This window comes from Ursus maritimus, unplaced genomic scaffold (genome assembly GCF_017311325.1).
Source record: "Ursus maritimus isolate PB19 unplaced genomic scaffold, ASM1731132v1 scaffold_31, whole genome shotgun sequence".
Lineage (NCBI taxonomy): Eukaryota > Metazoa > Chordata > Mammalia > Carnivora > Ursidae > Ursus > Ursus maritimus.
In genome coordinates this window covers 16936248-16960050 of record NW_024425675.1, presented here as the reverse complement: position 1 = coordinate 16960050, position 23803 = coordinate 16936248, and the positions used below count along the sequence as shown (strand labels likewise).

The 23803-nt window shown below is 38.6% G+C and overlaps 1 protein-coding gene across 3 annotated transcripts in view; it reads left to right on the top strand.

Annotated features, from left to right (window-relative positions):
- The window catches only part of SLC39A12 (solute carrier family 39 member 12), a 73476-nt gene extending 54581 nt beyond the window's left edge, over positions 1 to 18895 (top strand). For all 3 annotated transcript variants that reach the window (XM_008692054.2, XM_008692053.2, XM_008692052.2), the window contains one exon: positions 18767 to 18895. In XM_008692054.2, the coding sequence (XP_008690276.1) occupies positions 18767 to 18895 (129 nt within the window). The remainder of the gene's footprint in view (positions 1 to 18766) is intronic.
- Positions 18896 to 23803: the final 4908 nt, after the last annotated feature.

Sequence of the window (23803 nt, the reverse complement as noted above, 5' to 3'; positions counted from 1 at the left end):
CCCAGGGAATTTTTAACTCCGTTACAATTACCATACAGTGTTCTATCAGTTTCTGATGTACAATACAGTGATTCAACAATTGTGTGCATCGCCCAGTGCTCACCGTGAAAGTGTGCCCTTTAATCCCCCTCCCCTTCCTCACCCCTCCCCCACCCATGTCCCCTCCTGTAACTGTGGGTTTGTTCTCTCTGTTTAAGAGTCTGGTTTTTTGTTTATCTCTTCTTTTGTTGTTCATTTACTTTGTTTCTTAAATGCCACGTATGAGTGAAATCACATGGTATTTGTCTCGGACTGACTTCTCTCTCTCAGCATTATACCCTCGAGGATCCACGACCGTCATGGTGTTGCAAATGGCAAGACCTCATTCTCTTTTATGGCTGAACGATATTCCATTGTGTATATACCGCCTCTTTGTTAGCCACTCCTCTTTGGATGGATGAGCTGCTTCCATAATTCAACGATTGTAAATCATGCTGCAATGAACATAGGGGTGCACATATCTTTTCAAATTAGCGTTTTTGTATTTTGGGGGTAAATACCCAGTAGTGCAATTACTGGATCTTATGGTAATTTTTTGAGGACCTTCCACACCGTCTTCCAGAGTAGCTGCACAAATTTGCGTTCCCGCCAACAGTATACAAGGGATCCTTTTTCTTCACGTCCTCACCAACACTTGTTGTTTCCTGTGTCTTTGATTTTAGTCATTCTGACAGGTGTGAGATGACACCTCACTGTGGTTTTGATTTGCTTTCTCTGGTGATGAGTGACGTTGAGCATCTTTTCATGTGTCTGTTGGCCATCTGGATGTCTTCTGTGGAGAAATGTCTGTTCGTATTCTAACCCCCTTTACATTGCTGTCAAAAGAAATGACTAAGAAAACAAATTCAATAAAACAAAGGAGAAAATATATAATAGACAAAAGGATAGATTAGGTTGAAACCACAGCCAAACTTTTACTGAATTTAAATCTTATGAGACTGTAAGAGGCAAGAATTGATAGAGTATTTTTCAGCAAATATTCCAAAGAAAATTTTCATCCTCCAGAAGAGTGTAGAAAGAGAAATCCAGCAGGGCCCTTCTGAGATTTTGTAGCTGATATAACCTCATTCTGTGGACAGGCAACCTTCCCCAACCAATTGCAGCCAGGGAGTCAGCCAGGTTCCTTCAAGGAGAGGAGACAAAGACTTGCCTCCTTCATGTAATAGCCAACAATCACAAAGAATTTCAAAGTAGTCCACACTGCAGACTATGAAAAAGGGGATTCTAATCCTCTAGAAATGTATTATTTTATGGGTTAATTTCCTAATCCATTTGGGCTGCTATAATAAAAAAAAATAGACTGGGTGGCTTGAACAAACATTTCTTCTCACAATCCTGGAGCCTGGGAAGTCTAAGATCCAGGTGCTGGCAGATTTGGTATCTGGTGAGGACCTGCTTCCTGGTTTGCAGAGGGCTGTCCTGCTGTATCCTCACATGGCAGAGCTCAGGGAGAAGCAAGGTCTCTCAGAACTCTGATAAGGGCACTCATCCTGTTCAGGAGGGCCCTGTTCTCACGACCTCATTGAAAGCCCCACCTCCTAATACCATCACACTGGGGCATAGGGTTTCAACATGCAAATTTTGAGGGAAAGAAAACATTTGGTCCATAATATCTATACTCCAGGACTTTGAGATCTAAACGTAACACATGTTTCTCACTGCAAAGTGATGATAGTGAATCCTTACCAGGCAGTGAATGATATGTCTTCCTATCACATAGCTTCTTGGATGTAATTAGATACTGTTTATTGTAACATTATAATAAGCTAAAGACTTAAAGCAATTGTGAAACCTTGGAGTGTGTGTGTGTGTGTGTGTGTGTGTGTGTGTGGTGTTTATTATGGTAAAACGCACATAACATGAAATTTACCGCTTAAGGAATGCCTGGGTGGCTCAGTCAGTTAAGCACCTACCTTAGGCTCATGTCATGATCCCAGGGTCCTGAGATCGAGTCCTGAGTCGGTCTCCTTGCTCATCAGGGAGCCTGCTTCTCCCTCTACCTGCCTGCCATTCTCCCTGCTTCTGCTTGCTCTTTCTCTCTGACAAATAAATGAATAAAATCTAGAAAATTAACCTATTGAGATATATAATTTAATGACATTAAGTATATTCACATTGTTATACAACCATCATTTATAGAACTTTTTTCATCTTCCCAACCTGGAACCCCATACTCATTAAACACTAACTCCCCATTATCCCTGCCCCTACTCTCTGGCAACCACCTTTCTACTTTCTGTCTATATGTATCGGACTACTGTAGTCGTCCCCATTTAAGTGGAATCATACAGTATTGGTCTTTTGGTGACTGGTTTATTTTACTTAGCCTAAGGTCTTCAAGGTTGATCCATGTCAGCATGGGTCAGAATTTCTTTCCTTTTTAATGCTGAATAATATTCCACTGTATGTACACACATTTTGCTTATGCATTTATCCGTCAATGGACATTGAGTTGCTTTCACCTTTTGGCTACTGTGAATAATGCTGCTGTGAACATGGGTGTACAAATAGATCTTGAAGGCCCTGCTTTTAATTCTTTGATGTATATATCCAGAAGTGGAGTTGCTGAATCATATAGTAATTCTAATTTTAATTATTTGTTTTCCATAGTGGCTGCATCATTTTACACTCTCAGTATCTCTACATCATCACCGATGCCTGTTATGTTCTGTCATTTTGAAAATAACAATCCTAATGGATGTGAGGTGGTGTGTCATTATTGTTTTCGTTTGTGTTTCCTGAATGATTAGTGATGTTCCTTAGCTTTGTTTCGTGTGCTTATTGACCATTTGTATATTTTCTTTGGGAAAATGTGTAGTCAAGTCCTTTGGTCATTTTGTTTCAATTGTTGTGTGAGTGTGAGTTGTAGGAGTTCTTTACATGTTCTAGATGTTAGCCTCTCATCAGATGTGTGATTTACAGACACTTCCTCCCTACTCCATGTGTTGCCTTTTTGCTCTGTTTACAATGTCCTTTGATGCATAAAAGTTTTACATGTTGGTAAAATCAAATTTAATCTATTTTTTCTGATGTCTTCTTCCCTGAGCTTTTTTCTTTTTTTTAAATATTTTATTATTTATTTGAGATAGTGAGAGAGAGAGAGAGCAGGAGCCAGGGGACAGAGGGAGAGGGAGAAACAGGCTCCCCACTGGGGAGGGAGGCCAACACGGGGCTCAATCCCAGGACCCTGGGATCATGACCTGAGCCAATGGTAGATGCTTAACCAACTGAGCCACCTAGGCTCCCCTTCACTGAGCTTTTAATGACATATCCAAGAAATTGCTAAATCCAATGTTATACAGATTTCTGCCTATGTTTTCTTCTAAAGGTTTTATAGTTTTAAGTCTTACATTTAGGTCTTCGATCCGCTTTGAGTGAATTTCTGAATATGGTGTAAGGTCAGAGTCAAATTTCATTCTTTTGCATGTGGATATCCAGTTGCCCCAATACCATATGTTGAAAGGGCTGTTCTTTCCTTACTGAATTGTCAAAATCAATTGCTGTGTTTGCAGGAATTCATTTCTGGCTCTCTATTGTATTCCATTGGTCTATATGTCTGTCTTTATGCCAGGATCACACTCTTAATTATTGTAGTTTTGTGGTTAACTTTGAAATCAGAAAGTGTGAGAGCTCCAACTTTGTTCTTTTTCAAGATTGTTTTGGCTGTTCAGAATCCCTTGAGATTTTTTTAATTAATTTTGAGATAGATTTTTCTATTTCTGTAAAAAAAAATCATTAAGAATTTGATAGGAATTGCATTAAATCTGTAGATCACTTTACCTCATATTGATATCCAAGCAATATTAAGTCTTCCAATCCATGAACATGGGATGTCTTTCCCTTTATTTGTACTTTCTTGGTTAAGCTTATTCCTAAGTATTTTATTCTTTTTGATGCTATTGCAGATGAAATAGTTTTCTTAATATCCTTCCTTTTCAAACTGTTCGTTAATTGTGTACAGAAACACAGCAGATTTTTGTGTTGATTTTGTATCATACAACTGCTGAATTTTAAATTACATTTTAACATCTCAGAAGTAAAAAAGGTATTGACACTGGGTAACAAATTTTTATTTATCAGAGGACATGTTTTCCAAGCAGTAATTTTTAAATGTAAAGTTATAGTGAATACCATTGTTTAAGTTAAAGGCATTTACAAGTCAGAAGAATTCCATTATTAATCACATGAGCTAATTTCTCTTGTTTTGTTTTTCTTTAACTCACTAGAAACATAAAGCTTCAATTTTATCCATTTTTTCTCTTCTTCCTCAATTTTAGTTAATAGGAATAAACATGCATTGATGAGAATAAGCAAATAAAACAAATCTTTGTTTTTTCTTAAAGTTGGAAGGGATGTTTTCTTAAATTCTTAATGAAGACTGTATGACAAATTTGATCCTTGTGTGACTTTTCCTTTAGTAGAGCGAATTCCTTGTTAAATTTATGAAGTCTGTGACAGTGAATGCCAGATACAATCTTGTTTACTCATTAGACTAACATAGGTTGTTTACAATTTAGTTCATCTAAAGTTTATTGAATGCATGAGATGATCGCTGCTATCGAAGAAACAGCCCATGTATGGCTTCATGTTGTCAGCAGTCTGGGAGAAAAGCAAAAAGGTCATGTGATTGTTTCTCTGGTTGAATACTTACCAAAACAAGTAAGTTGGTCAGCTGACAGATTAGAGAAGAAAGACAAACAAAAATCAGTCCCTCTATTTTTATTGAATACATAAAGGCCAACAGTCTTTCTAATTTATCAATTTTTCAGCAAGTTATGATCTCATGGATGACTTCTTCAGAAAATTTTCTTGGAGACAGCATATGTATGAAGGAACGTATAGACTGTTAGGTTTTTCAAACACTGGGTGAACTTGTGAGTGTCATTAAGAACCATAATAAACCTATCTATCTATATCTTTCATGGAAAAACTCCTACATGTCTCTTTGTAAACATTTTTTAGATAACATGTTATTAATGAATAATTATCAAATAATCCTTCAAAAGATCAAAAGAAAAAGTGATTGCCTAATTAACATTGTCATAAATATGTAGGTGAGTGAATATTCAAAAGCTAATTTTTTTCTCATGCATTGGACACTATACAGATGTTCCAGTGTCTCTTCGTAGCAGTGATGATCATTTGAAAAAAATCTAGATATATTAGTGGTATAAGACTGTGGAAAATATTTGGAAAAAAATCCTTCTGTCCTGAGTATAAATAGACTTTGAAATGGCACTATCTAGTTTGACCTAAGCCACTAAACAGTCCAGAAACTCAAAATATGCTTTAGTTTTTCCTTCTTCTTTTCCTTCCCCCCCCCCATTTTTAGAATAATAAGAATGTGTGGGTGGAACAGAAGAAATACAAAATGATCCATAACCATTATAATTCTTCTCCCAGTGGGCCTATACTTCCCGCTAAGAGTGTTTCTTTAATTTATCTAGTGATAAGGGAGCCTGGGTGGCTCAGTCGGTTAAGCATCTGACTTCAACTCAGATCATGATCTCAGGGTCCTGGGATTGAACCCTGCTTCAGGCTCCGTGCTCAGCGGGGAGTCTGCTTCTCCCTCTGCCCCTCCCCCACTCGTACTCTCGTGAGCTCTCTCTCTCTCTCTCTCTCTCTCTCTTTCTCAAATAAATAAAACCTTTAAAAAATTTATCTAGCGACTTAGTTAATTAGCTTTTTGGGGGTCTGTGCTATCTGCAGTGGTGGCCACTACCCATGTGTGGCTGTCTCATCAAACACTTGACATGTGGTTAGTATAACTGGGAAATGGATTTTTTTTTTAATTAAAAAACTTTATTTTTTTAGAGCAGTTTGAGGTTCACGACAACATTTAGTAGAAAGTACGAGAATTCCCAAATAACATCTGACTACACGTGCATACCTTCCCCTACTCTCAATACCCCACACCACAGAGGTACATTTGCTATAACTGATAAAACTACTGACATGTTATTATCACCCAATGTCCATAGTTTACATTTGGATTCATGTGTGGCGTTTACGTTCTATGGGTTTTGACAAATGACGTGTACCACCCTTGTAATAGCATACAGAATATTTCTCCTGCCCTAAAAATCCTCTGTATTCTGCCTCTTCATCCCGCCCTTTCCATTAACCCCTAAAAACCACTGATCTTTTTTTAATCTCTGTAGTTTTGCCTTTTCCAGATGTAACGTAGTTGGAATCATACAATACGTATCTTTTGAAATGGGCTTCTTTCGTTTAGTAATATGCTTTAAGTTTCCTCCAAGTTGTTTCATGGCTTGATAGCTCATTTCTTTGTAGCACTAAATAATATTGTCTGGATAGACCACAGTACATTTATCCATTCTCCTACTGAAGGACATCTTGGTTGCTTCCAGGTTTTGGCAATTATGAATAAAGCTGCTATAACTATCCATGATCAAGTTTTTTGTGCAAACCTAAGTTTTCTATATATTTGGGAAAATAGTAAAGAGTGTAATCACTGAATCCTACGATAAGAACATGTCTAGTTTTAAAAGACATTTCCAAATGTCTTCCAAAGTGATTGTACCATTTTGCATTCCCACCTGCAATAAACGAGAGTTCCTATTGCTTCAGATCCTTGTCAGCATTTGGTGTTGTGAATGTTTGGATTTTGGCCACACTAGTCATTGTGTAGTGATATCTCTTTGCTGTTTTCACTTGAAATTTTCTAGTGACATATGACGTTGAACACCTTTTAATATGCTTATTTGCCATCTGTGTACCTTCTTTGGGGAGCTGTCTATTCAGGTCTTTTAACCATTTTTTAAAAACTGAGTTGTTTCTTATTTATGTGTTTTAAGAGTTCTTTGTACGTTTTGGATAGCAGTCTTTTATCAGATGTGTCTTCGGCAAACATTTTTTTTCCCAGTCTCTGCTTATCTTTTTTTTTTTTTTTTTTTTTTTTTTTTTTTTAAGATTTTATATATTTAGGGGCACCTGGGTGGCTCAGTCTTTAAGCCTCTGCCTTTGGCTCAGGGTGTGATCCCAGAGTCCTGGGATCAAGCCCCACATCAGGCTTCTCCGCTGGGAGCCTGCTTCTTCCTCTCCCACCCCCCTGCCTGTGTTCCCTTTCTTGCTGGCTGTCTCTCTCTCTGTCAAATAAATAAATAAAAGATTTTATTTATTTATTTGACAGAGAGACAGCGAGAGAGGGAACACAGCAGGGGGAGTGGGAGAGGGAGAAGCAGGCTTCCTGCCAAGCAGGGATCCCGATGCGGGGCTTGATCCCAGGATGCGGGGCTCAATCCCAGGACCCTGGGATCATGACCTGGGCTGAAGGCAGACGCTTAACGGCTGAGCCACCCAGGCACCCCAGGCTTATCTTTTCATTTTTTCAATATTGCCTTTTGCAGAGAAGAAAATTTAATTTTAATGAAATTCGGCTTATCATTTATATTTTTCATGAATCATGTCTCTCGTATTATATTTAAAAAGGCATCACTGTACCCAGGATCATCTGTTTTCTCCTTTGTTATCTTCCAGGAGTTTCATGGTTTTGTGTTTTCCATTTAGACCTATGATTCATCTTCACTTAATTTTTGTGAAGGGTACAAGTTCTATGTATAGATTCATTATAGGGTTTTTTGTTTTGTTTTGTTTTGTTTTGTTTTTTACATGTGGATGTCTGATAATTCTAACACCATTTGTTTGAAAAGACTATCTTTGTTCAATTTTATTATTTTTGCTACTTTGTCAAAGACCCGTGGACTATATTTATGTTGTTCTACTTCTGGCCCCTTAATCTGTTCCCTTGATCTGTTTTTCTGTTCCTTCACCAGTTCCACACTGTTGTGGTAGTTTTATTGTAAGTCTTGAAGACTGATAGTGTCAATACTCCAACTGCATTCTGCTCCTTCATACTATGGTGGCCATTCTGGGTCTCTTTCCTCTTCATATAAATTCTGGAATCGGTTTGTCAATATCCATGAAATAACTTGCTGAGATTTTGAATGGGGTTGTGTTGAATCTAGAGAAGAACTGACATCTTGACAATATTGAGTTTTCCTGCTCATGGACATGGAACATCTCTAGATTTATTTAGTTTTTCCCTGATGTCTTTTACTAGAATTTTATACTTTTCCTCATAAAGATTTATACTTAGGTTTAGCACTATTTTTGCTGCTAACATAAATGGTAATGTGTTTTTAATTCAAATTCCACTTGTTCATTTTCCTCATATGTAAGAATTGACTTTCGTATATTAACATTGTATCTTACAACCTTGCTATAAACACTTATTAGTTCTAGGAGGGTTTTTTTTATGATTCTTTTGGATTTTATACATAGTTGGCCTTTTTTGGTATTTCTTTTATTTCCTCTTATTCTCTTATTGCACTCACTAGGACTTCCAAATTGATGTTGAAAAAGTGGTGGGACGGGACCTCCTTGCCTTGTCCCAGATCTAAGCAGTAAATTTTCTAGTTTATCACCATTGGGCATGATGTTACCTATAGGCTTTTTTGTTACAGATTTTCTTTTTTTTTATAATATTTTTTTATTATGTTAGTCACCATACAGTGTTACAGATTTTCATTATGAATTTGAGGAAGTTTCTCTCTTTTCCTAGTTTGCTGGGAGTTTTTATCATAATGGGTGTTGAATTTTGCCAGTGATTTTTATGCATCTATTGATATCTTCTTTAGTCTGTTGATGTTGCAATGTAGATCATAGTAATTGATTGTTGAATGTTAAACCAGCCTTGTATAATTGGATAAATCCCACTTGATTGTGGTGAACAGTTCTTTTCATATATTGTTGGTTTCAATTTGCTAATATTTTGTTGAGAAGTTTTGTTTCTCTGTTCATAAGAAATATTGCTCTACAGTTATCTTGCAATGTCTTTAGTTTCAGTATTAAGACATTGCTAGCCTCATAGAATGAGTTGGGAAATATTCCCTCTGCTTCTATCTTCTGGAAAAGATGGTAGAGAATCAGTAGGGTTTCCTCCTTAAATGTTTGGTTGAATTCACTAGTGAATAACCTTTTGGAAGATTATTAATTATGGATTCAATTTTTAAAATAGATACAGGCCTTTTCAGATTGTATGTTTCTTCTTGCGTGAGTTTTGGCAGTTATGTTTTTCAAAGAATTGTGTGTTTCATCAAGATTATCAAATTTGTGGGTATAGAGTTATTCATAACATTTCTTTATTATGCTTTTATTATCCTTGGTGTTTGTAGTGATATCCCTTTCATTTCTGGTATTAGTAATTTGTGTTTTCTGTCTTTTTCTTAGTCTGGGTAGAGGTTTTTTGATTTTGTTGAACTTTTCATAGAATCAACTTTTGGTTTTGTTGACTTTCTCTACTGATTTCCTATTTTCAATTTTATTGATATCTACTCTAATGTTTGTTATTTATTTTCTTCTCCTTACTTTGTATTTAATCTGCTGTTCTTCTAGTTTCCTAAATTGGAAGTCTAAATGATTGATTTTAGATCTTTGTTCTTTTCTAATATATGCATTCAATGCTGTAATTTCCCTTTATTCACTACTTTCACCGACTCCACAAATTGTGATAACTTGTATTTTTATTTTCTTTTAGTTCAAATACTTTAAAATTTTTCTTGACTTTTCTTCATTGACCTTTATGTTATTTAGAATTATGTTGTTTAATCTCCATGTATTTGGGGATTATTCAGCTACCTTTCTGTCATCGATTTCTAGTTTAATTCCATTGTTATCTGAGAGTAGATATTGTATGATTCCTATTCTTTAAAATTTATTAAGGTGTGTTTTAGGGCCAAGAATGTGTTCTATCTTGGTGAATGTTCCATGTGAGCTTGCAAAAAAAAATGTGTATTCTCCTGTTATTGGATGAAGTAGTTTACAGATGTCAATTATATCCAGTTGATTGATGGTGCTCTTTAGTTCAACTGTGATTTTACTGATTTTCTCCCTGCTGGATCTGTCCATTTCTGATAGAGGGGTGTTAAAGTCTCCAACTAGAATAGTGGATCCATCTCTTCTCTTTGCTATTCTATCAATTTTTGCTTCACATATTTTAGCACTCTGTTGTTAGGTGAACACACATTAAGGATTGTTATGTCTTTTTAGAGTATTGAGACTTTTATCTTTATCTAATAACCATCTTTATACTTGATACCATTCCTTGCTCTGAAGTCTGCTCTGTTTGAAATTAACATGGGTATTCTTGCTTTCTTTTGGTTAGTGTTAGCATGATAATATGTTGCATCCCTTTACTTTTAGTCTAAATGTGTCTTTATATTTAAAGTGGACTTCTTGTAGACAGCATAGAGTTGGGTGTTATTTTTTGATCCATTCTCAAAATCCCTGTCTTTTTTTCACTGTATTTAGTCCATTGACATTTAGAGTGGTTATTGATATAGTTGGATTAATAGCTACCATATTTGTTACTGTTTTCTGATTATTGCCTATTGTTCTTTGTTGCTACTTTTGTCTTCCACAGGTTTTCTACCTTGTGATTTTAATTGGGCATTTTATATAATTCCATTTTGACTCATTTATTAGCACATTAATTATACTGCTTTTCTAGTACTTTAAGTGGTTACTCTAGAGTTTTAAATACACATTTACAAGTAATCCAACTCCACTTTCAACACTGCTTCATGGGTAATAGAAGGACCTTATAATGAAAAAATACTCCTAATCCATCCTTCCCATTCCTTGCATCATAGCCGTCAATCATTTCACTATTCTATAAGCATACATATATATACACACACATAAGCATATATAATCGAATACATTACTGCTATTATTTTGAACAAACCATTATCTGTTGGATCAGTTAAAAATGAGAAAAATAGAAGTTTTAATATTACTTTCACTTATTTACTTTCTGATGCCTTTCCTTTCTTTATGCAGATCCCAGTTTCTGACCTTTGTCATTTTCTCCTCTACAAATTATTTCTTTTAACATTTTTTGCTAGCGACAGATTTCCTCAATTTTTGTGTGCCTGAGAAAGTTTTACTTTCCTTTCATTCTTGAAGGATAAGTTTCGGGGGTACAGAATTCTAAGTCGGTGGTTTTCTCTCTCAACACTTTAAGCATTTCGCCTCACTCTTTTTTTGCTTGCATAGTTTTGGAGAGTTCACATATAATTCTTATCCTTGCTTCTCTATAGGTAAGATTTTTTTTTTTCTACTCTGGCTTCTTTCAAGGTTTTTTCTTACCTTTGTTTTTCTAAAGTTTGAAAATGATAAGCCTATGTGTAGAGTTTTTTGTTTTTGTGTTTTTGTCTGTTCGTTTGCTTTGTTTTGTTGGCATTTATCCTGCTTGCTATTCCTTGAGCTCCTTGCATCTGTGATTTGGTAACTGACATTAATTTGGGGAAAAACACAGCCATTATTGCTTTTGATATTGCTTCAGTTTTTCTTTCTTTTTCTGGTATTATATTACACCATTACACCTACATTATACCTTTCTCCCCATGGTTTGGATATTGTGTTTTGGGGTATTTTTTCTCTCTCTTTTTTTTTCTTTTTAGTCTTTTTTCTCTCTGCTTTTCCATTTTGGAAGTTTCTACTGTCATATCTTCAAACTCAGAGTTTTTCCTCAGCCATGCCCAATCTACTAAAGAGCCCTTCGTTCTTCATTTTTCTTGCAGTGTTTTTATCTCCAACATTTCTCTTTTATTTTTCTTAGAATTTCCATCTCTCTGTTTATATTATCTTTGCTTATGTTCTCTACTTTTCCCATTAAAGCCCTTACCATATCAATCATAGATTTTTTGTTTTGTTTTTTAAGTTCCTGCTCTGATAATGCCAACTTTCCTGCTGTATCTGACTCTAGTTCTGATAGTTTTCAGTCTCTTCAAACTGTGTTTTTTATTTTCATGTAACTTGTGTTATTTTTGTTGAAAGGATGACGTGATGTACTGGGTAAAAAGAGCTGTGGTAAATAGTCCTTTAATAATGTAGTAGTGAGTTATGGGGAAAAAGGAAGCATTATATAGTTCTTTGATTTGGTCTTGGTCTTTCTGTGAGCTAGTGCTCTGAGATGGTGAACTTCTTGTCTCCTCCCCCTTTAGGTGGAAGAGAATGGCTAGAGGGGGACAAAATTGAGTATTTCCCTCCCATAGGTGGGATAAACTCTGATAAACCCCCAGCAGGTTAGGCTCTGATGAAATAGTTTCTCCTAAGGGAAGTCCTTGTTAAGATCAGAATCCTCCAGCATATTTCAAAATGGCTCCATTATCTTCCTCCTGATAAAAATATGAGGGGATTTCACCCCTAAAATTCACTGGGAGAATTCAGTAGAGCTCCTGGCAGAAAAATCCATGGAAATGTGGATTAAGACTTAAGACTGGGTGCCCCTAGATTTTTTAACTTTTAGGCTTGTCTACACAAAGCCTCTAATAATTTGTCAATTAGTTTATTGCTCTACCCTGGCACTGGTTTTCACAAAAGTTTCTGCTTGTAGGTTTCTGCTCAGGTAAGTTTGATTCTCTATATATGCTTGTCTTTCTCTCCAATATTTGGGCTGGCCATTTGACCTCACTTTTCTGTCATATCCGAGAAGAGTTGTGATTTTTTCGTTTCTTCATCTTTTTACTTGTTGTTGGATGAGTTGGTAACTTCTAGTCTTGTATGACATACTGGAAACCAGAAGTCTTTGATATTAAATTTTTCAGTGTATAGTTTGCATATGCAAACAGATAATTGCAGATTTGCAAGCCAAATCATGACTTTCACGAACAAATTTCCATCTTGTTCTCAGATGTGGGTCTTCTGCAAGGACACAATTAAGCTCATTACAAATGTGACAGTAAGAGCAGTCCATGGATTATGTGCCCCTAGAGAGATTAAGCATTATTAGGACAGCCTATAAAATAAGTGTCTGAGGTTTTCTCTCTCTTCATATTTCTTAGGAACAAGAGTGGCTCCTGTGAGCAAATGCAAATGTATGCCTAACTCAATGTGCACAAAGGGTTTTAGGGATCTCTGAAAAGAAGATGGTATAAGTCAGTTATCGAGGGAGCTTCATGAATGGAGAAGCAAATCATTTCTCTTGAAAGTTGATAATGCCAAAAACTATGCACTCCTGAGAGAGGAAAAATATTTGAATTATAGTCTTACCTTCAAAGGAGACATCATTGAATGTCTTCTGCAAGTGAATGTTGAGTATTTATATTTAAATTGTAAATTTTTCATAATGAAAGGACTCTGATTTTTTTTAGAAGCATCGGATGCTGAACTTCCTTTTTCAGTATGTGTATTTATGATTCATACTGAAAGCAAATGTTGAAATATCTGGTGAGAGATCTTTAACGCCAACAAGAAACAAGTTTCAGATTACAGATGGAAGTAGACAGAGAAGGCTTTGCATGGCAAGGCTCTGAAGATGTATAAAGAGAGACCAAAAATCTTAGTTCTAGAGGGTGTTTTATAGACCATCCTCCTTTGTGATAAGTCTTCCCTCCTATTAATTCCATAGCACATAACATTAGAATTTATCCATTTTCTTTCCTGATGGGTTCTAACATTCTCTGTGAGCATTCCTTTTAAAACTTCGGCTTGACTATGAATACAGTTATGGGGACTGACTCGAGTGTAAATCATTTACTTAATATCACTTTCTAAAATGTTCAGAAGTTCTAATTAGCACTTGGCCATCGTACTTACATCTCAGTTCGTTAATTAGAATAATTGGGGTCATTATCTGCAGACAAGTCAGTCACTGTGTAGACTTGGTGCATCTCATGGAATTGCTCTCCTGTGTCTGATTCAAATTTGAAACAAAACAAAACAATTGCACGATAAAGAGCTATCTTTTAGGTAAAGATGTTTTTTCTTTTTTCCCCTTCCTCCCTCCCTCCCTTCCCCTTTCCTCCCTCCCTCCCTTCCCCTTTCCTCCCTTCCTTCCTTCCTTCCTTCCTTCCTTCCTTCCTTCCTTCCTTCCTTCCTTCCTAGAAAATTACAGTTCCTTGACTGTCATATATTTTGGTATCCACTGGTTTGAGTTGGGGAACTTGCTAAACATTGAAGGTAAAAAAAAGAAAATTAATTTCTACCTCAAGGTTTCCAAATTTCTGGCAGAAATCTAAAAAATATATCTCTTGCTCTATCTCTGGGCAAAAGTGTTTTGCTAACATTTCTTCTCTTTTTTCCTGACCTTTTTCTTCATTGTTAACATACTCTATCCATCATTTTACCCCCTCTAGTCTTAGGGTATAAATCAAGATCTATAGAATTGTTCAATACAAGACTTTAATTGCCCTAGAGGAAAAGGAAAAGATTTCTTTCTTGAAATCCAGGGGGAAATGAGGAGCAATAAAACTGATGTCAGGAATTTTTTGAAAAGAAAAAAAACAAAATATATACCCTTGAAAATTAATTCATATAGATCTTCATTTTCCTTCAGAATTTACTGACTGAAATAAAAAAAATATGGGTAGATTCAAAGTAAGTGAAATGCTGTAATCAGACATGGCTAAGATTTGGCATTTTACATTTGTATCTCTTGGAAAGACTTTCTGTAAGACTCTCTGGTATTTTGGTATATACCCAAGAGATATTATGATTTATATGTTCATCCATAATCATTCAAAAAAGAGCCAAGTATTGTCTCAAAAGCAAGCTTAGCTGGATTTTCTTACCAAGCCCATTTATGTACAGACATGAAATAAGTTCAGATAGACCATCCAAATTAAGATGACCCATATCAGAGACTGTGGACTCTGGGAAACAAACTGAGGGCTTCAGAGGGGAGGGGGGTGGGGGAATGGGATAGGCTGGTGATGGGTAGTAAGGAGGGCATGTGGTGTTATACGCAAGTAATGAATCATGGAACTTTACATCAAAAACTAGGGATGTACTGTATGGTGACTAACATAATATAATAAATAATATTAAATTAAAAATAATAAAATAAAATAAATGAAAAAACCTTAAAAAAAAAAGATGACGATATCAGGATGAGACTCTCCTTAAACTTTTTTTGAAATGTTGATTTCATTGTTTCTCCATTTCTATAGGCTTACAAAGTTTTCGTCTTTATTTTAATAGCTTTTTTCAAGTACTTGTTGTCTGCCTTAAAAACAGAACCAAAAACATGATATCTTTTATAACAAAAGCAGCATGATACCTATATGTTGCATAATATATTTTCATTATGTTTTCATCACATGCAATGACTTTTATGTCTGAACATTGTTAGCATTGATATTTCCACTTTTTTCTAATTCAGTAGGAATGTGTTGGTCATAATACAGATGAATTTCAGGTAGAGAGCTGGTCTTTACAGGTCTTTAAATGTCCTTGTTAGAAGGAGGAGGAGAGACAGTAAAGTATCCCCAAAACTGAGAAAGCATGGTGAGAACAGAAAACGAAGCAGACCACTCTATATAGTTTACACAGAATTTTATTCAGGTTAATTTACTGACAGGGGCAATCGGGCAGGCGATGACCCATGACAGCAGCATAGTTATTCTCTGCAAAATCCAGACCTTAGTGCACAGATTATATAGATGGGACACGCTGAAGGTCATTGTCATGAGAGCAAAGGGGTCACATGCACCTCCAAGGGCTTGCATGCACCTAATTGACAGCTAACCTTTAATTAGATCGCGGGCATCACCTGTGCATCAGGAAGGGGAAAGACTACGTTATCTCTAACAGATTCATGGGAGGCCAAAACAAGCTTCCCCCAATCTCAGCCTCGGTGTGCATTTCTAAGGTGTATATTAATCTCCAAGGGGGCCAGAACATGTAGCCCTAAGAGAGGTCCCTGAGAAAACATGAACATGATGGAGGGCCAAAGATGGAGTCAGTATTGTCTGCACTTCTACAGTCCTCTACAGTAATGAGATGAGCTGGCTTCTTGTCCTAGTTCTGATGTCACATCTATGTGACTTTGAGTACGTCCTTATCCTCCTTGAGCCATTGTTTCCTCCTAAAAGGAGTTAATAATTTTATTTCTTGCAGGATTATGAATCCTAGAATCCAAGAGTAAATGGGGCTGTGGGATATAAGAAAGGGCATGATAAAACAGATGTAAATGAAAGTAAGCACTGCATGAGACCCTCAGCCAGAGCATCCTGAAGGACCTCAAGGAAAAGATGAGCTGCTGGAAGTCACACCTACATAGATGGCAAGATACCGCAGAGCCAGTTATTTTGATTAAAAAGTGAAAAGCAGGGATCCTGCTGCAAAACTTTCCAGAAGACATTGCGTTCATGTGAATGGTGGCTCCTGGAGCTGTAAAATATTCATGGTGTTTTCTTGTGGATAATGCCATCTACATATTCAAAATCAGGGATTCTTGGTTTTCTTACTGGGACTGGGGCCACCGACAGAGCCTGGAAACTCTTATAAACACATTTATTCAATTTTATCATGTGTTACAATAGCTGGTCTATAAACTTAGGCTGGTGAGAAAAACAATAGATCAAACAATTGTTTTTAAAAATTGTGGCATTTTTGGATTTAGTCGGGACAGAAACTGACTGAGATTATGAAGGAAGTCCCAAGATACTAACTTAATCTCTGCAGTTTTGTATCTTAAACATTTTGGCTATTAAATCTACCTAATCAAGACCTACTTCTTTCCAACCAAAGGCCCCGAGTAGACGTTTGAGACAAAGACAGAACTTAGAAAGTGAGCTTTCTAAAATGTAGGTTAAAACATAGATGGTTTGAAAATGCATCTCAAGTTCTAGCTGTTGAGCTATTTTCACCTCCATGCTTTGTATCTTGGCTGAGGTATTTTTCTCAACAATTCACTAAAAACAACCACGATGGTTCAGTCAATGATTATATTTTAGGAGTATTTTCCCGCAAAAAAATCTTTTTAGAACTTACTTCCACTTCATCAGAGATGAACAACAGCCAGGTGGCCCTAGACACAGTAGACATAAGATGAGCTGTTAATTCATCCACATCTTGAGGGTGAATATTAACGATCTTGCTTGAAACCAAGGAGGAGAGGCAATTACATAATGTCAGTGTATTTGGAAATAGACTTAATCAAACTTTGAGCCTTTATGTGACCAGAGATGGCATAATTATGTCTCAAAGATGGTCTGATAGACAAATGATTGAGACAGAAGGAAACTGGTCACCTATGTTGTCTGGCCTTAAAGTAAATGCTTGGAAGTTGCTTACAAACTATTAAGAATCCGATGTATTAGATAACTCCAATACCTGTATCTTGTTAATCCCACAAGATTACCTTCAATTGCCAGCTCTTTGGGAACAGTCTATGGATTTTCAAAATGTCATTTTAAATTTATAATAGATAAGAACCATACAGGATTACTCTAAAGTAGTATGGTTAAGCTTATTTTTCAACATGGCAGAAAAACACCAAAAGGACACATAATTGTTTAAGGTCATCCACCCAGGACAGCATTTCTGGATCCCACTTTGCGTTTTGGTCCACTGCTCAATGTTAGGGTGTGAGATAACAGGTCACCAAAGTCCTAATCTTCATCCTGTCCATTTCTCTAATTAAAAGGGAGAAACATCCATCTCAAGCATACTCCACGAGGACATTCGGGATGCTCTTGTACAGACATAAAAATCAAGTCAACCTAGAAAAAGAATATATCGACTTTTGATTGCCATAAAATCTAAAACCCTTGCCTATTTTATAGGTTTTACCCTTTTCTTGCTGTAAATAGCCCAGTAGTTCTCAACCAGAGGTCATTTTTTTTTTACCCCCCAGGGACATGTGACAACATCTGGAGACATTTGTAGTTGTCACAACTGGGGTCAGAGGTAACAGCTGACATCCGTCAGGTGGAAGCCAGCTGAACATCCTACAACAAACACACAGAAGATCCACCGTAACAAAGAATTTTCCAACCCAAAACGTCAATAACGCCATGGTCCAGCGAAGTCTTCTCTCCATTTTGACCTAAGCCAGTTTCCCAATAGAAACCACTATGTCATGCAAGAGATACAGTCACTCCCACCTTCTCAGGATGAGGGATTCAAGGGAGCATGAGACATGACCGGGATGAAAGCTGTAGCACAGGGAATACGGTCAGTGGTATTCCAGCCTTGTAAGGTGACAGACCGTCGCTACATCTGTGGTGAGCACAGCATAACGTATAGAGATGGGAAATCACCATGTTGTACACTCGAAACTAAGGTAACAATGTGTGTCAACTGTACTTCGATTAAAAAAAAAAAAATACAAAGAGGTTTAAAAAAAAAAGGGAACATGTTGAGATGCTTTCCCCCAGACGCTCACGAGAACATTTTCTCCTACATGGTGTTAAAGGCATTCCACTAACAAAACAGCTGCCACTTGCCTCTCCGAGAGTAAAATACAGCCTTAGGGCGTGATGTGTTCATTGTTCTAAAGGTCAGGAAGACCTTGGTGATCTCTTTGAAAGGAAACAAATATGTGCTTCGTAACAAGGAGTACATGTAGCGGCTTCATAAACCTAGCAGAACAGTCAGAAATAATACTTTCAATCTATTTATTTCACATAAGCACTCTCTGAAAACGAAAGAAGGGTTGGGTTTGATTTCAGCTGATATCTATGTCATTTTAAGACTTCTGGCAACCCGAGGATCCTTCTAACCACAGTCGAATGACTTAATTTATCTTACATTTTTAAATTTTAGTCAAGAGTAGGTATTAAGCATTTTGTAACTGTTTTGGGAATTTGAAAGGTTATTAAGTTCTGAATAACAGAGTCTCTCATGTTTTCCCACCAAACTTTTCCCAGCAGTGAGTATATCTGGATCTTATTCTGGTTTTTCGTTCTTTTTTTAGCTTCCTGAAATGACTCATGTTCAAACACGGCGACCCTGGTTGATGTTTCTCCTGCAGAACTTTGGATTGACCCTCGGTTGGCTTTCTCTCTTACTGTTGGCTATATATGAACAAAATATTAAAATATAAGTTAAGAGTCTCCAAATCCTTCAAAACTGAATTTATATGGCTTCATTCTGTTTCTTTTGTTGTACTCTAGGGTGGCTTGTAAATTAAGCATGTTTATCTTCAAGGAAGGGTGTGTGTCTTGTAGTTCATTAACTTATTAATTTTATGATGCACTTTTGTTTTAGGATATAAATGTCAGGTGGTCCTCAGCTGAAATTTTGGTATCAGTGCCCAGCACCATGGTGGAACTCCTATCTTTTTTAGTAATTAGCAAATTCTAAATTAATGCTGGTAAACTTTCAAACAATATTGTTTTGCCAATAAAGAATATTTGTAGTGTTTGAAGTGGACAGATGCCTCTTGGGATCAAATGGGCTGCAACTTCTGATGTCAGTAATATTTTTCTTCTTGCAAGACGAAAAACCATAAGCAAAATAAATGACAAACAAATGTAATAAAGTCTAGTGTTGATGTGATGATTTGAATGACCTTCTGGGGTGTCAGATTCTGAGTCAATTCTTGCAAAACCAATATAGTATGGTTCACCTGGAACCATTATCCACTGGCTCATAAATGCTTATAAATCAGCAAACTCAGGAAGCCGAAAGGATAATAGATCAGCATTCTATCTAATCACCAAATGAAATCTGTTCTAGGTAAGGAGAAATGGAAACAAAAAGGGAAGTTAAGAATTTTTTTTTTAAGTCAAAAAGCTGGAATGAGGCCGTAGATCAGTGCCTAAACGCTCACAGATTCCACAGAATGTGTCTATGGATAGAATATTACTGACGATGTGACATAGCTTATATTTTTCTGAAAAAACCCAAACATTATTTCAGTAGGTATGTTCGTGAAATGTGCAAGCCGCATTACTGATAACCCAGCAAAATTATTAAAATAGAAAATAACCCTGGCTTTAGTTATTTTTCTTGGAAAACAGAGGCCTAATAGTTTTCTTATTTTTTTAATGATATATCTTGACAAGGGAAAAAGCCCATTTTACTGCCAAAATGACTCACGGCACTCGATCAAATACATCCCTTCTGCCTCTTTCTTACCGGTAGACCGATGCCCTTTGCCACGTCCCACCCAAGCGCCATCTTTTTCAACCGCCTTTATTTGATTTCAAAATGAGGCCGGTTTCTTCCTCAGTTGTCGTTAGAGCTTGACTTCCGCGGGCCTCCTGATCCAGTGCAGGAGTTCACAGATGGGGGCCCGCGGGAGGATCGACTGGACGATTAACTCAAACACAGAACGTTCGTCTCCGACCCGAGAGTTTCGGATTCGGAAGGTCTGGGCGGGGCTTAGAGACTTTGATTTTGAACGACCTCCAGCTGATACCGAGGCTGCAGGTCGGGCCCCCGTGTGAGCTCCACTGGTGCGGGAGAGTCAGGCACACCTGGCTTCCAGAAAGAGCGGGTAAACAGCCCTGTTGCTCAAGAACCGGGTGATTCTGATCGAGCTGATGATCACCGCAAACGTCGTGCGGACGGGCGTTCCTAGGTTGAGACTCCTGTCCCTTCGCCTCCTTGCCTGCGAGCGTCGGATCGGGACAGGGGTCCCCGGCTGAGGAGTCCACGGAGAGGCGCTTTTACTTGGATTGGCCTTAAGGTAAGCGGACCTGACACACCGAGCTTTGCCTTTTGTTACAGAACCTAGTAATTTGTAGGTGAACGAAAACGCCTTCGTGCAGGTCACCACGGCGTGCGGGTCGCTTACAGGAAGCACCTGGCACCATCTGTGTTTCGGTTTTTATAAAAAAATTCGGATGTTGACATCGAGCCTTAATTTATGCCAATTTAAGAAAGCTCTGACGGATGACTTTATTCGCAACTCAAGTTTAGAGTGGTTTGGGGCGAATGAAATGAAAATGTTCGATGTGAGCTACTCCATGACCTTCAAGTTAGAGGGAGTGACATCCAGGATGACGTTGTGGGCACAGGGCGGAGGGGCTTGGGGGGAGCCACGTGTTGGAATGAGTGGAGGGACATCCCCAGTGAGCGTTTTGCAAGCCTACAACCAGTGCCCTGATTGTAAGCCCTCAGTCCTGGCCATCAGAGGTCCCCTGGAGGGGTGACCCTAATAGTGTGGTGTAATGGCTCCTGAGGGCACCTTTCTAGGCTCACCACTCCTTCCTTCTGCTACCTTAGCTGGCTCTTTTTCTACTCCATGGGGTAACCCAACAGCCCGAGATGGACCTCCAGCCACAAACAATCTTAGAATTGCTAGAAATTCTCTTTTTCCTCAAAATTGAGTGGAAATGATAGAACTATTATGACAACTATTTGCCTTCTAAATATGGACAGAGCCTAAATTTGGGGTGGCTGAAATTTGTCATCCTGGTAAGTCGTCTAAATTATGTGTTATTCATGGAGATGTGGCGTAATTGGTGTTTTCCTTGAAGCCAGATTTCTCAATAATGTTAGCGCGTTTCTGTTTGCCAGGCCTAAATTTAGGATTCCACTGTGTTTCTACTTGGTGATTGATTTGTTTTGTAGTCACTGAGCTAGAAATGGTCCACGAGCAAATCAAAGAGCAAATCACCCAGAGATCTTACTCGAACAGCCATCACCCGCTGACAGCCATCTTTAGGGGGAGGGGATTGGCCCCAGGTCGCTGTGATGCTAAGTGCGGGGCTTGGGAAATGGGTCCAGTGCTGGGTGCTTACCCGGAAGAGCATGTTCTGTGTATGCGCCTATAAACTGTGGCTATACCACTCCTCCCAGAACCCACACTTTGGGGGGTGAGACTGCGCCTCTTTCTGTAAGACACACCTGTCAGGCCACGGCGCCTTTACCCTCTCCTTTCTCCTTCGAAGCCGGAGGGGAAGGGTTATATCCCGAGGCTGCTCATCACTAGGGTAGACTGGACTAACCAGGTTGGGGCTCTTGCGTAATCATTAAAAAATCAGGCTTTATACTGGAATCTTGGTTCAAATCCTAGTGCTGCCATTTATTAGCTTTTAACTTCTTTGAACACTATTTCTTCTCGTGTAAAATAAGGCTGGAAATGGAACCTGACTGCTAGGATGGTGGTGAGGTCCGTGTGAAGCACTTAGCACGGCTCGTGAAGCACTTAGCACGGTGCCTGGAAAGCAGAAATGGCTCCGTAAAGATGCGATTGCCATCAGTGCCCCCTGTGCCGTCAGTTTCACGGTTCACCTCTTCGAGCTGTACTTTGGGTGAAGGAGAATGGCGATCAAGGCTTCTTATGTAATGTCTGCAGCCCTCTAGTGATGCCTCCAAGCCAGGCCCCACCGGTCCTTCAAAGCTGCCCGCGGGTTGTTTCCCCTTTACTCACCTCCGGAGACAGAGGGGGCCCTCTCTGGTCGACCCCACTCCGCCCATCTCCCTGGGAAGCCTTCGTCCACGGGTCATAATGCTTGCGCTCAGTGTGAGCCCTTCTCTCTCTTACTCGTTATCTCTCGTAAAAAAAAAGGAAATTATATTCTATTCCACTCACACTTTTAAGGATATGGAGGTTGAATCATGGAGTCTGATGGTGAAAAACCTGTCTGAGGTCATGGTTACTGTTACAACTCGATTTCAACTCTGGGAGAGCAAAAAGTAGTTCAGCGGATGGCCCCTGTTGCCCGTGCACCTGCCGAGGGAATGAAACCAGCTCTGAAAAGAGTCTGGCCCCATCAGGGTAAGTGAGGCGTCTGCCTGCTAGAGGCCTCGCCTGTCTACACAGCCAGATGCCCTCTGGCTGGCAGCACGCACAGCCTATGCTGGGGCCCAAGGACCCCACGGGTAGTGGTGTTCCATCTCCCCCAGATGCTGCGCAGACCCCTAGTGTCATAACACCCGTCATTCTCATACTTTTACTTACACAGGCAAAACCCACTGAAACTGTAGGGAATTTGAGGACCTACGAGACATTCCCAAATCCCACGTGATCTTACCCCACACCTATTGCTTCTTTGAAGGGCCTACTATGAAATGTATTTGCATAACCTGACTGCACCCACCCAGCCACCCTGCCCTGCCCACAATATCCACATCTTAGAGGTAGATATTTGTCATATAGACCTTCCCCTTGCACACTCCTCAACGCCCCACCCCCAATACACACACTCCTTCACCTGCTTTGCACAGCCTCTTGTTTCTCAGAAGTTTCTCTTTCATCGTATAACTCCCTCCACATCCCCAATCATATTGAACAACAGCAGAAAATGTCCCTCTTCCTCTGCCCACAGAGAAAGACGCTTTGTCCAGCTGTGACCCACCTGGGCTCCCACCGATTCCCATCTGTACGCTTGGCTTCACTCAAAATTTTGGAAAGGTGCTGGAACCGAAGTCAAGCATTTAATTCAACTCTTTGGTTTTTATAGTAGTGTCATAATAGCAAACACATTTATAGCACTGTGACACTATTAAAAGTGCTTTAGGAGAGTCATGGAATTCTCTTAAGAACCCTGAGAATGTGGGCCTGATACTATTTTCGTGTCCCCTTTTACAGATGAACGAACTGAGGCCCAGAGAAGTCAGTTAACTTGCCCAAGCTTGCAGAGCTAAGGTAGCCTGGCTCCAGAATCTGTGGTCTTAATCCCTACAGAGGGGAAACTGAGGTTTGGAGAGTCTAAATGATTGCCTGAGCTCTTCTCTCCCGGTAAAGGAGTTGACATAGGACTTAATTCAGATCTCTGACTCTAGTCCAGCCACCTTCACAGTCTCCAGCCCTTCCTGGTCCTGCCCAATCAAACTCTTCGCCTGCAAGACCTCAGTCATTTGAGGTTGTGTTTACTACCCAATTCAGGTTAATTTCTCCCCGTGAGGATTTAGAGTCTAAGCAGCAAGTTTTCTTTTTAATGGAGGTATAAGTGACATATAACATTGTATTTCAGACGTACAACAAAATGACTCGATATTTGTATACACATGAAATATTTACCCCAGTAGGTCTAGTTCACATCCATCACCAGCATAG